Source organism: Microcebus murinus, chromosome 7 (assembly GCF_040939455.1).
Source record: "Microcebus murinus isolate Inina chromosome 7, M.murinus_Inina_mat1.0, whole genome shotgun sequence".
Lineage (NCBI taxonomy): Eukaryota > Metazoa > Chordata > Mammalia > Primates > Cheirogaleidae > Microcebus > Microcebus murinus.
In genome coordinates this window covers 3,417,861-3,431,309 of record NC_134110.1, presented here as the reverse complement: position 1 = coordinate 3,431,309, position 13,449 = coordinate 3,417,861, and the positions used below count along the sequence as shown (strand labels likewise).

General features: G+C 50.9%; 1 protein-coding gene across 1 annotated transcript in view; it reads right to left on the bottom strand.

The window, feature by feature from the left end:
- Positions 1 to 11,493, bottom strand: part of HOMER2 (homer scaffold protein 2) — an 83,542-nt gene extending 72,049 nt beyond the window's left edge. The window contains exon 1 of the mRNA XM_020289124.2: positions 11,292 to 11,493. Coding sequence (XP_020144713.1) covers positions 11,292 to 11,380 — 89 coding nt within the window. The 5' untranslated portion in view covers positions 11,381 to 11,493. The remainder of the gene's footprint in view (positions 1 to 11,291) is intronic.
- Positions 11,494 to 13,449: the final 1,956 nt, after the last annotated feature.

Sequence of the window (13,449 nt, the reverse complement as noted above, 5' to 3'; positions counted from 1 at the left end):
TGTCCCAACGCCTGCAACCAGCTGTATCAACCCACCTCCTTTCTTTCTTGATCTACCCCTAGTTCTCAGATCAATTCTTTCGCTCACACTGACAAGGAAAGGTCAGCTGATCCTGCTCACCCATTCCCCTTCCTGCCGCAGCCTCAAAAATGCCTCCATACATGCACCGTCCCTGGTCTCTGAGGATGATCCTCCAGGGCCCCTCTGGGAGGTCTGATCCAGACCCCTCCTGCCTCCAGCCCCACTGCCTCTCACCTTTCCCTGCTATTTTCAATCTCCCCTTTTCTTTCCCCTTGGCCTGCCAACATGCTCACCTTATGAAACAGAAACCAACCGTCCTTCTCCCCAACTCACCCTCACATCACATCAGCTAGACCCCTTCACTCCCTCCCCACGCTCCTTAAGCACATTTCACTGGCAAATGGGTTTGCAGCTGGCTGAAGCTGCTCTCCAAGTCCACCAGTGCCCTCAGCCCCATTGCCGCAGTGGCACTTAAAGCACCCACCTCCTCAGTCCCAGCACCCCCTCAGCTCTCACAGGCCTCTGACCCTGCCAGGACGCTCCTTCTTTTAGCCTCCCTCCCCAGACTTCTGCAATGCCCCTCGCCACCAGCCTTCCTCTGAGTCTCACCACCTCTTAGTCCCACTCGCTGGCTTCTCTCCTTCCCTGCTCCCTCCTTGTGGGGGTCAAGTGCATCTCAGAGGCAATGGCTCCCCAATCTGTATCTCTGACTCCACTCTAAGTACTGAGAGTTAGAGTTGAATTTCTCCTCACAGAGGACATCCTGTGGATAGCCCAGCACAAGTGGAAATTCACCATACCTACCTAACACTGAACTGCTATCATTTCCCCCAAAAGAAATACATCTGCACTTGTATTCCCAGTCTCGGTCGACATCACTGCTATGTGTCACACGGCCTAGAAACACCCACACTGATGTTTTAGCCTCTCCCTGTCTCTCACCCCAACAACCAAGAGCTGAGTCCATCTCCCACGTGGCTCTCAATGGGGCTTTGGACTCCAAAAAGTACATCTTCAGAACATGGATTTTGCTCTCAAAGAGGTTTGAGCTTAATTCCCAACTCTGCCACATCCTGGCTGAGAGCTGAAGCTGGTTATTAAATCTTGGTTTCTCCAACTAGGAAAGTGGCATTCTTGGGAGAGTTAAATGAGATATTGTATAGACAGCATTCTGCATAGTGACTTCAACCAAGTTCTCAGTAAATGGTAGCTTAATTTATGTCCTAATTTAGCAACACATAGGAAAGACCTTCGAGCTTTCTAACTCTATCCCCAGTGAGGCATGTTACATGTGTTTTTCTCTTTCATGGTATTAGGTACCCAGATGGTATTAGGACCCAGATGAAGGGTTCCTTGGCCAGCAACACAAATCCCTAGTCTAATGCCACCGTGGCTAGGCACCCCTCCTCTTTTGCCCACACTTGTGCCCCCCACCCCATGAAGGCAACTGGCTGGCAGATAGGTTTTCTAATTGACATCCGTGAGCGGCTCTCCTGATCTTCCCCATCCTCTGGTCGGTACATTCTTCCATCCACATCACCTGAGAGGCTTAGCAACATGAGTTGACAGTTCGGAGGGTAAGCCGCACATCGTCTGAATCACCTGATGACAGGGCGCTGACTCTGCTCAGGCCTGAGAGCAAAGTGAGTAGGTGTCCCACAGGGGGCTACAGAGCAGCTGAAGACTCAGGGAGTGCCCAAGGGGATTAAAGACAAGGGGACAGAAGGATTCATCCCTGACCACCCACCTAACTCCAGAGGGCACCTAAAGGGTCACCAGCCAATCTCCCACCCAAAGAAGAAATGATGATGATGATCATGATGATGATGACTACGATAAACTTGCACCATTTATTGAGCTCTTCTGTGTCAGGCATTGGGCTAAATGCTTTACACTCATTTTTCTATTTAATCACCGGAATTGTTTAAGAGATGAAGACAAGGAAGTTTGTCCAAGCTCACACGGCCAGCCAGGGCAAAGGAGGGCGGGGGTTTGACCCGTATGTACTTACCATCCTCCCTGGCCCCCGACACAGGTAGCCCTGCGTGACTATGAACTCAGCACTGGCGAGCCACGTCTACCCGAAGTCCACCGGGAGGAGGTAGACAACTCTTCCTCACACCAACTATGCTGAAACATGCCTCAATGCCACCTCCACCGGGAGCTCCTTTTCCTGCCCTTTGGAGCATCCTGGAACCAGGTCCATTCCTTTTCCCCATGAGGACCTTCTCCGTCACCCCCTCCCCCAGGACAGAAGCCAGGGCAACTCTCCTTTTCTCCATTTACCTAAACAACTCCAATTAAAAGCTTTGCCAATAGAAGATCCCAAGAGGGACCCAACATCTAGGCAGTGGGGCCTGCGATATTCCTCACTAATTAGATCCCTGTGGGCGCCCCCATCCCATAACCCACAGACAAGACTTCCCAGTGCTAAAGGAGGACTAAGGGCAGACAGGGCTCGGCCTGCCCCTCACTGGTGATCGGGACTGAGATTCCCCCAGGAAGGACAAAGAAAGGGGCCTCCGAGAGCCCCTTGCCAGCTGGGACCCAGGCTCGCTCCAGCCTTCCTTTGGCTGGGAGCCACTTGCGTGCTAAAGGGCTTTTTCAGGCAGGGCTCTCAGGCTAACTCCTCCTGGCTGTGGCAATGCCTTATCCTAAGCTCATCTGCACAGGGGTGGGGACTCCACTGTCCCCAATTCCTTAGAGGAATAATAATGACTATCAACCAGGCTTATGAATAAAAATGTTTTAAAAAAAAAATCTCTCTAGTCTTTGACAAATGTCTAAATGTGTTCCCCACAAGCGTATTTTTATTCTAACAAGCTAATTTGAAATATAATTTAAATAAATTCTACCAGAATGATACCATATGACTAACAGCACCCCGGTGGCAGAACTACTGGAGCCTTCATCACGCATTCAGAGACGCTCCCACCCTGCCGCTCTTCCCACACAAGACGTACCCCGCTAGGAAACCGGATCTTGATGCCAGCTCTCACCCCCAAACCTATAAATACGACTCGGGGGCAGCCTGTGCGCACAATACCTAGAAAATGCAGACACATAACAAGCCATGCCTAAGAGACCAGTGTATCAAAACCAATGCAAATTGGAAGCTTTTTGCCCCAATTCTGCTCAATGGTTCTTTTTGCTCAATTTATTTTCATGGGGGAAAAAAACAAAGTCTAACTTGTAAGACCTATAAAGTCAGGACTTAGCACGCCAGAGATTTCTAATATCCTGGAAAAATTCCTTTTCTCTGTTGTAAATATGCTATTTAACTGCCATTCGTGTCATATTTGACTAAGATGAACGACAAGGAGCCCTAGCCCTCAACTCCTGACCCCATGCGCCAAAACGAAGTTCTTCTCCTCCAAAGGTTTCAGACGCCTGTGCAGGCTGAAGTGACATGTCACTGGGTTTGCCCAGGGTTTATCATTAAAAAAATTTTTTTTTTAAATTTTCCTTACAACTAAAGCAGGGAATATAATGTCCTTCCTTTGTATGTGTCTCTGCCAACCCTCTCGCCAAGGGAACTCTCATAGAAGGAGGGTGTGATCTGCACCAGACACAAAGCCTCTGAAGCTCGATGAGAAGGGAGCCTTCCAGGTGTGGCTAGGGGTGCTCCCTGCCTGCAAAGAACCTTCTCATCCATGTCTTACAGCAGAATTACTCTGCCCTGATATTTCCAAACAAGGAGAAACAATTTGAGCAGCTGGGTCTCGGTCCACCAACCACCCTTAGCAACAAGGATGAATCCCTGATGTTCTTACTAAGATGCACTAAGGAGCGGTGACTCACCCCAAATTACACAGGCACTGCAAATTACCCAACGTTAATTGTGACCTTGGTCTCCTCCACCATTTCTTTCCTTCAGTAATTCATTTAAAACAAGCAACTGCTTTAAGAATTGTCAAAATGTCTTTAAAAAAAGAAAGAAAGAAAAGCCCCTGTCTTGCTCTAGAAAGGATTTAAGCAGGTTTACAAAGATGTATAAATTCAGCAAAATGACAAATCAGAAGTAGGTGTGGATTTAAATGACGATGTATTTTTATAGTTATTGGCATGGAAAGATGTCCACTCGAGATATTTTAAGATGAAAAAAATTATGTTACAAAACAAATGTATAAAATGATTCCATTTTGTTGAAAATATATTTACTCTATGTAGACATCCATGTAGATACACAGACATATACACGTGGAAAAAGGTGCAAAGACAGACATCAAATCATCAAATGCTGACAGAGGTGATGCCTGAGAGGTGGGATGACAAGCAATTTTCACTTCCTTCTTTATGCTGTTATTTTTTAGGATGAACGTGTAATATTTTTATTATTAGAAAAAAGCAAAGCTATTTTCATTTTGGTTTTTTGGTTGTTGTTTTTGAAAAGTGGTAGAGGAGAAAGGGAAAAGGCAAATGAGGGAAGGGCCATGAAGCTAAGCTAGGAGTAAAGGTAATGAATGAGTCTGACAAATCTGCTCAGGGTGACCACATATTTGGCTCCAAGTTCCTCAGGAGCCATTACAGAAAAGAAACCTAATAATTTACAAAAATCACTGAGTCCATTAGACAAAAACAAACCATCTGCATCCTGGAGATGACTGTGCAGAAGCAGCAAATGTGCCCTCTACTCTGTCCTAACAACCCTCAAGCCCAGGAATTTCACGACTGTTTCCAACAAGAATGATAGCATCTCCCCAAAGTAAAAGTCAACCCAAAGACATAATCTAGCCATTGCTATCTCCCTTACCTCCTCTCCTCCATGCTGTCTCTCACTCACTCTGCCTCAGCCACATCAGCCTCACCGTTCCCCGCACAAGCCTGACGTGCTCCTGCCTCAGGGCCTTTGCATGTGCTGTTCACACTGCCAGGAACACTCTTCCCTCAAATACCTACGTAGTTCACTCTCCTTCTTCCTTTAGGTCCTTAACGCCTCCTTCTCAGTGAGGTCTTCTAATTCTATCCCCTATCTACAAATCCCTATCCTACTGTGACATTCTCTAGTCCACTTCCATATCCTTTGTTATCTAATAAACTATGTATTTACTTTTAAAAAGTAAGCCCAAAGACAGTATTCATTCATGTTTATTAGTTCATTCATTCAGTACATACTTCTGTAGTGCCTACTCTATTCCACATCCTGTGTAATTTTTGAACTCAGACAGTAATGGAGATTGTTTTGTTTTTTTTTTTTTTTGAGACAGAGTCTCACTCTGTTGCCCGGGCTAGAGTACCATGGCGTCAGCCTAGCTCACAGCAACCTCAGACTCCTGGGCTCAGCGATCATCCTGCCTCAGCCTCCGGAGTAGCTGGGACTACAGGCATGCGCCACCATAAGTGGCTAATTTTTTTCCCATATATTTTTAGTTGGCCAATTAATTTCTTTCTATTTTTAGTAGAGACAGGGTCTCACTCTTGCTCAGTGTAATTTTGAACTCCGGACCTTGAGCGATCCGCCCCCCTCGGCCTCCCAGAGTGCTAGGATTATAAGCGTGAGCCACCGCACCCAGCAGAGATGTTTTTATAAATGAATCAGGTGATCCTAAATGCTCACTGCCCTTCAGCATCTCCCCATAGTATACTGGGGCATCTTTCCTAAATCCCTCCAATAAATGGGAACCTGCCACCACCTCTGACACCTTGTGGGTTACAACATTTTGTGCAAGCTCACAGCATTTCACACACAATGCTAGTACTTTGCGCGTGGTTTATCTCCCTTTCTGCGATATAAACTCCACGAGGGCAGGAACTAACTCGCCAACTGCCTTACAGAAAAAGGGGCTGAGGCCGGGCGCTGTGGCTCACGCCTGTAATCCTAGCTCTTGGGAGGCCGAGGCGGGCGGATTGCTCAAGGTCAGGAGTTCAAAACCAGCCTGAGCGAGACCCCGTCTCTACTATAAATAGAAAGAAATTAATTGGCCAACTGATATATATATAAAAAAATTAGCCGGGCATGGTGGCGCATGCCTGTAGTCCCAGCTACTCGGGAGGCTGAGGCTGGAGGATCGCTTGAGCCCAGGAGTTTGAGGTTGCTGTGAGCTAGGCTGACGCCACGGCACTCACTCTAGCCTGGACAACAAAGCGAGACTCTGTCTCAAAAAAAAAAAAAAAAAGAAAAAGGGGCTGAATGAATTTAGCTTAGAGTGTTGAAAAAACCCACAGGATGAGAGAAGACAAATCCACCTCCAAACAGCTGAGAGACCATATCTTTTTTAGCCAACTGGAACCCAAAGAAAAGCCCTGTAATTTGTTGGAACTATACAGTCTGGTGTGATTCAGGAGGAATGGAAAATTAAAGAAGGAATAAACATCAAAAGCAAGTTCATCAGTATAGAGCACCGAAAGGCGGCCGGGGGTGTCAGATAACCAAGATTGTGGCATCTGTACATTGCAAGGTAATCTTGGCTGAACAAAGTAAATGACTGTAAAATGAAGCCAAACAGTAAAACAGTAGATCTTGTTTATAAACACTGACAGAATCAGCTAAAAGTCACAGCAGCAGCTGGCTTTGCTGCTGGCCCTTTGCAGGAGAGTAAAAAGATAATTTATAGCCCCAGTACTCGAGTGACAGCAGACAGCCTGAAAATTAACCCGTGTCACAATAAAAGCTAAATGGCTTGCTTCAGCATTAAAAGAAAACTGCATCCAAATGTGATCTCTTTCCCTCTTGGCCCTTGCAACTCCCAATTAAGTAAGCTATATAAAAGGTAACCCGAAAATTATCACAACTTCCAGGCCAGCGTCCAAGCAAGGCTGCCCACCACACTCAAGCATTAACTCAATCAAAAATTATTTATTGGGGGCCTATTTGGTGCCAGATGCTGCATTAGGGGTTGGGATACACTAGAGGAAAAGAAAAGGCCATATCCTTGCAGGATACTATTGGGGGGACACAGATTATAAATAAGTAAACAAAGCCCACATGGTCACAGGTATGCTGTGGCCAGCAGTTGCAGGAAACAAAGGCAGGACTAGGCAGCTGTGAGGGTGGGCGTTCCAGACAGGATAGTCGGAAAGACCCTGAGCAGGTGACCCTAATGCCAAAAGGTAAAGGAAGGGAAGGAGGAAGCTATTGGCAGAGACAGGGCAAATGTATTCCAGGCAGAAGGAACAGCAAATTCAAGGACCTCAGGCAGGGCAAGAAAAGGAGAAAGTCTGTGTTAGTAGAAAGCAGTGAGGGCCACAGCAGTGCGGCCAAAGGAGCTGGAGATGGGGCAGAGGCCAGCACCTTGTCAGCCGGAGGTATTTAAGGAGAGTGACATGATCTGATTTGCAATTTTAAAAGCGGGTCACTCAGACTCCTGTGTGGAGAACGGACTAGAAACAACCCGGAGGGGACACTGGGGGCCTGCTAGGAAGATCCATCCAGCAAGGAGGTGGAGGTGGCCAGGAATGGAGCGGGAACTGTGGTCGGGCGAGGTGAATGTACTCCATAAGTAGAACCCACAGGACCACTGACAGGCAGGCATGCAAGGTGTGGGAGGAGAATGAGTGGACGGGGGCCACTGACTGGGATGGGGAAGGGGGGGAACAGAAGAACACTCAGAGCTCCACGTATACAAGAGATGGAGCCCTGAGGAAGGTCTGTGTTGGAAATAAAAGCGTAGGAGCCATTTGCCTGTAGATGGTATTTAAAACCACAGGGGGCTGGGAGAGCAACACCTAAGAGACTGTTGGCGGAGAAAAGGGACCAGAACCGGTCCCTATGCAACTCCATCACTGGGCTTCAGAAAAAGGGGCGGCAACCAACAGGGAGACCACAAAGGGACGACCAGGAGGGTGAGAGGAAAGCCAGGAGAGAGTGGGGCCTGAGGAGCAGAGAGGGCCTGTTTCATGGGGCAGGAGTGGCCGCTGGGCGGTGGAGCCAGATGAGGGCAGAGGTCTGACCCCACACAACCACCCCTGCCCTGGCAGTGCGGGCGCAGACGTGGGGGCTGAAGCCAGACTGTGGAGTGCGGAGGGTGAACAAATGGCAGAAGAAAGTGAACAGGGCTGGTGGGTTTGCACTTATCTTTTGAGATGTGTTCAGGTGAAGGGGAGCAAAGAGGTAGAACAGAAACCAGAGAGGGATGTAGGGTATAATGGGAGAGGCTACAGCTGTGCTGGCCAATACAGCGGCCACTGGCTACATGTGCTATTTAAATTTAAGTTTAGGTCCTCAGTCCCACTGGCCACAGTTCGAGTGCCCAACAGCCACATGGGGCTGGTGGCAGCTGTACTGGACCATGCAGATATAGAACATTTCCAGCAGTGCGGAAAGTTCTACTGGACAGTGCTGAACTAATGCGTGCTCCTCTACTGATGGAAAGACCTTGGAGTGAGAGGAGGGTAGGAAGGAGAGATGTTCTCTGAAAAGGTGATAAGGGATGGGACGGAAGCTACCCCAGGAGGAGTTGGCCTCTGGTAGCACAAGAGGAGGGTCTGGCCAGCCATCAAAGTAGGTGCTATGGTATGAGTATGTGACACCCGCCTTCAAACCTCATGTTGAAATTTGATCCCAATGTTGGAGGTGGGACCTAATGCAAGGTGTCTGTCATGAGGTCAGGTCCCTCATGAATAATAGATCAATACCCTCCCTGGGGAGGCAGAGTAAGTTGAGTTCTCACTCCACTGTGAAACTATGAAAGCTGAAAAAAGTCTGGCCCCTCTCCTCTCCCTCTAGCTTCCTCTCCCACCTGATCTCCGCACCCGCCAGCCCCCTTCGCCTGCTGCCTTACGTGGAAGCAGCGGAGGCCCTCATCAGAAGCAGATGCCGGCACCACGCTTCTTGTACAGCCTGCAGAACCATGAGCCACATAAACCTCTTTCCTTTATAAATCACCCAGCCTCAAGTATTCCTTTATAGCACCACAAATGGACTAAGACAACAGGCAAGCAGGAGAAGGTAACAGCAGCTGCATACTCGACTAGGCAGTGGGAAGATGAAGATGTTCCCTTGGTCTGTGGCTCCTATTTTGTCAATGAAAAGGGAGGCGAGGGGTGTGCACAGGGAGTGGGCAGAGAGCTCCCGAAAGGGGAGTGGGTACGAAATAGTTGCCTTGGGGAGTGAGAACACAAACTCGCCAGAGAAACCACACACTTAACACAGAACACTTCACAGAAGAGAAGCGGGAAACAGCAGTGAACATTTAAAGGAGGAAAAGCATCTTAAGTGTGGAGAGGTAAACTCAGATGGTTTAGGTTTTTGTTTTTTTTTTCTTAAATCTTGGTCATCTCTGCACAGTAGAGCCATGACAGAGCTATAGGATCACAGCAAAGTTTCCTACTGGCTGCCCTTTCTTGGTTCTTCCCCCCACCCTACTCAACTCTCAGAAAGGATGACATTAGTTCTATTTTTGATTAAAACGGCTCCCTCCACCCTCCTCTGTCCGAACTGCTTATCCAACCTTTAGCTCCGTCTCAATTTACAACCATGGTTTGCACATTCACATAAACTAGAGAAGAAGCAAATATATTAAAAAATTGCAGAGGTGGGTAGGAGTTACAAACCAGCTTACCTACACAAAGTGAGTAATATATACCACTTATTGTTTGATGTTAAAATTACATGAAAGACATATTCCTTGTTTAAACAAAAGGCCCAAACTACTCCTTCCTGCTTCTTAACAAACAAAAATTATTTTCTGACATTTTCTTTAAGCTTTTATGGGTAAACATTTTCCTTTCCACAGAACTATTTGTTCTCAACCACAGAGTTTCAATATTTGTTTTTGATCACGCAAGATGGTTAGGTTGGTTTTGTGTTGGCAGGGGGGAGGGAGGGCTAGAGAGAGAGAGAGAGTTAAAATTACCAGATCCCTTTTATCTTCCATCTTGTTACCTTTTCCATTTACCTTGTTACATTTTCCAACTCCTTCTTCCCATACTTTTTAATTATGAAATCTGAGAACCTCAAAGGTTCCCACTGCTCAAAGATCAGCCCTTTCATAGTCCACCATGACACACTGGAAATGTTGCAGGAAAACTACCTCCCAGGTGGGGCGCCTCTGGTAAACTCACCCACAGTAGCTGTGCCTGTGACATCTCCCAGCGGGCACGGGCACATAAGCTAACTTCCTCAGCCCTGCCTGCCCGCCCTGCCCCCTCCTCTCTGTCACCCTGTCCAGCTCGTGTTGGCCCACAGTCCTCACACTTGCATCCCTCAAAATCCCCCTTGGCCTGCCTCCAAACACCCTTCAGGCCTCAGTGGATAAAACGACTCCAGAAACTTACTGGAATAAAGTGCAATAAAGCCACTGACCCACGGGGGCTGGGTCAGGCCACCAGGACAGACCTAGACCCCTGGCTTCTCATGCCCCACCCGTCCCAAAGGGGAAAAAGCACGATCTCTAGGCCCACCCAGCAGAAGTGTCCGGGTCCTGTGCAGGTCTGCTTGAAGAATGGCAAGCTCCACAGCAGAGGACAGAGAGGTGAGAAACTCTGGTTCACTCGCCCACCCCCATGCCCACGGCCCGGGGGTGGCCCTGCCTCTGCTGGCTCATTCAAACACTCCCCTTCCACAAATGCTCACGAGCTCTGCAACCCCGAGGAAGTCGCCGAACTACTTTGAGCCTCAGCTTCCTCACCCGTACAATGGGCTTAAGCCCGTTCCCCGGCTACGCGTCCCCTCCGACGCGGCTCACGCGGGGCGCAGATGTGAGGAGTTGACGGTGTTATTCGCGCGGTGGCTCCCCGCCTCCCGGCGCCTCCGCTCGGAGACTCCGAGGAGTCTGAGGAGACTCCGAGGAGAAAGCAGTCCCGCTTTCAAATGACTTTATACACTCAGAAGCGTTAGTCACTTGGACGGAGTGCTTCAACTTCCCTCCCGAGCATCCCTCGCCGTGTCAAAGGCAGACGCCTCGCCCGCTCCCCGCGGAGCCCACCGCCCTCAGCCGCCCTCAGCCCCCTGGAAGCGGACTCCAAGTCCGCGGCGGCCGCGCTGGAGGCTCGTCATGATTCGGCGTGTCCCCTTTCCAGGAAAACTTCGATTTCCATTTTCCTTGTGACGAACCCAGCCACGGGGAACCGCGAACTGTTCCTCACTCGCACACAGGCCCGGAGTTGATCCCGCGGGGCGCGGGGGACCTCGGAACGGCCAGGCGCGGAGGCCGGCGACTCCGTCCCCGCCAGTGCCCGCGCCGGGCTGGCCGGCGGGAGGGAGCGGAGGGCCCGGGCTCCGGCGGGACAGCCGGGCGTGGGCGCTTCCCGGCGGGGGCGCGGGTCGGCGGCCGCAGCCCCGGGAGCGGCGCCGGCGCGGCCCGCAGACCCCCGGGGGCGCGCCCACTCACCCCATCTCCGGCGCTGCTCCGGCGGCCGCTCCGACGGGGCCTGTCGCTCGCTCTCCGCCTGCTCGGCAGCCGCCGCCCGCGCGGCACATGCGGCGGCCCGATCGCGCCCGGCTCAGCCCCGGCGCCGCTCCATTGCGCGGGGCTGCGCGGCTGCCGCTGCCGCCGCCGCCACCAGGCGCGGGCTGGCGGGGGCTGGGCCGCCGCGGGCGGAGGGCCGCGCTCGGGCGGTGTCCGCCCCGCCCTCCGCCCGCGCCCCGCCCGCGCCTTACGTAACCTCGTGGCCCCCGGCCGCCGCGAGCCGACAGGGGGGCGCGGCGCGGTGTGCGGCCCCGGTGCCGCCGCGCGTGGCCGCTGCTGGCCCGGCTGCGCCTTTCTCCTCCTCGCTGGCCCCGCGTCCGCGCCCCCGCCCGCGGCCCGCCCGGGTCTGGCGCAGTGCCCCAGCATCCCGCCCGCCGCACTGGAAGTCCCTCTCGCAGCTGGTGGGGACTCTGAGGCTACCTCTGGTTTGCAGATGGGGGAACTGAGGCCCAAGGAGGGTAAGCGATTTGCCCAAGGTCATTCGCTCAGATTAGAGTCCAGGTCGCCAGAACCCAAGATGGGCATGGCCGTGCCCTTCCTCGAAGCCCACCTTCGTCTTCCTGCCCACTGCCAGGCGGGTGGCCTTAGGGTGATAGCCACCATGAAATGCTGGAAGCCAACGTTGCAGGAAGGATCCTACAACCTGCAGCAGGTGCTCTGGTCTCTTCCCTGGGTGAAGATGGGGCGGGCACTCCCAGCTGCAGGGTCACCAGTTTTAAGAAAGCTTTCTCAAACTTGGCTTTATTTTTAGAGCAAAGAAAATTGGGGTGGCAAAAGTGGAACTTGAAGAAAAGCTAGCTCTCTTAATCCCGTTTATAAACATCATGTCCTGCGTCCCTACCAAGGGCTGGCACTGAGACTTACCTTGGGGCTAAGCTAACCTTCATCCCCCTCTGGGCCTTCCACAGGATCATTCATCTTCTGCTGAGAACACATGGCACACATGTGCCTCTCAGGACAGTAAAAGGTCAAGGGACAAGCAGATAGAGCAGGGCCACCACTCCAGCCTTGCCCTTACCTCTAACCCCCCTGGTATCCTCACGGGGCACCGGCCCTCTCCCAATCTATGCTTCACACTGTGGTCAGTGATTTCTTGAACACATCTGATTGAGTAAAATTCTTCAGTGGCTTTCTTCCCACTGTCCTTGGGGTGAAGAGCAAAGAGCAAAGCTCGGAACATGCCACCAAGGCCCTGCCCTGCCAGGCCGCACTGCCCTCTGCAGCCTTCTCTCCTGCCGCTCTCCACCTTGCTGTCTGCGCGCCAGCTGGCCGTTCTCTCAGCCCCAGGACCTTTGCTCTTCTCCCAGTCTGGGAAGATTTTTCTCCTATCCTGTCTTGCCTCGTTAATTCCTATTCATTCTTCAGATTTCAGTTAAACTATTACTTCCTTTGGAAGCTTTACCTAATGCCCTAGATGAAATTGTGAGCTCTCACAGTTTTTCTTCAGTGCACTTATTGTTTGTATTGTATAGTTGTGAAATTATTGGTTTAGTATCTCTCAGACACATCTGCAAACTCCTATGAAGCCATGTCTAGAAAGACATGGTATGCCCAGTGCCTAGAACTGTGCCTGAGAATCCTTCATAAATACCTGTTGAATGCACGAATAAGTGAATAGGCCAGGCCATAGAAGCACAAAATTGGCCAGGGTCAGTGAGCACAAGAGAATGGGTTCATAGCCAAGGCTGACAAGCACTTGACCCTAGGGGAAGTTTATCTATCACAGCTGAATTCCAAAAACCAGGGCTGATCTGGGGTACTTGAGGGAAGGTGTTCCTGGTGGGGCTCCAGGGGAGAAGTCAGCAGGAGGAGGAAAAAATAGCAGGAATCATCTCAGCTGGAGCAGGGCTACCAGAAGACAGCATCTTCATCTGGAGGTGCCAAGTAGTGGCCCAAGCCCTGAATGTGACTTTCCTTTCGCTCCACTGCTGGAAAGGGCACACCCACGCTACCTTGGCAAGATGCACAGAGGCTGAAAAGGTGGGGTGGTGAATCACTTCGGCTGCTTCATGCAGTCACCGATGATGCTGGAGTGGTGAGCCCACGGGAGGCTAAATACTCCGTGATTAAAGTGGCCGTC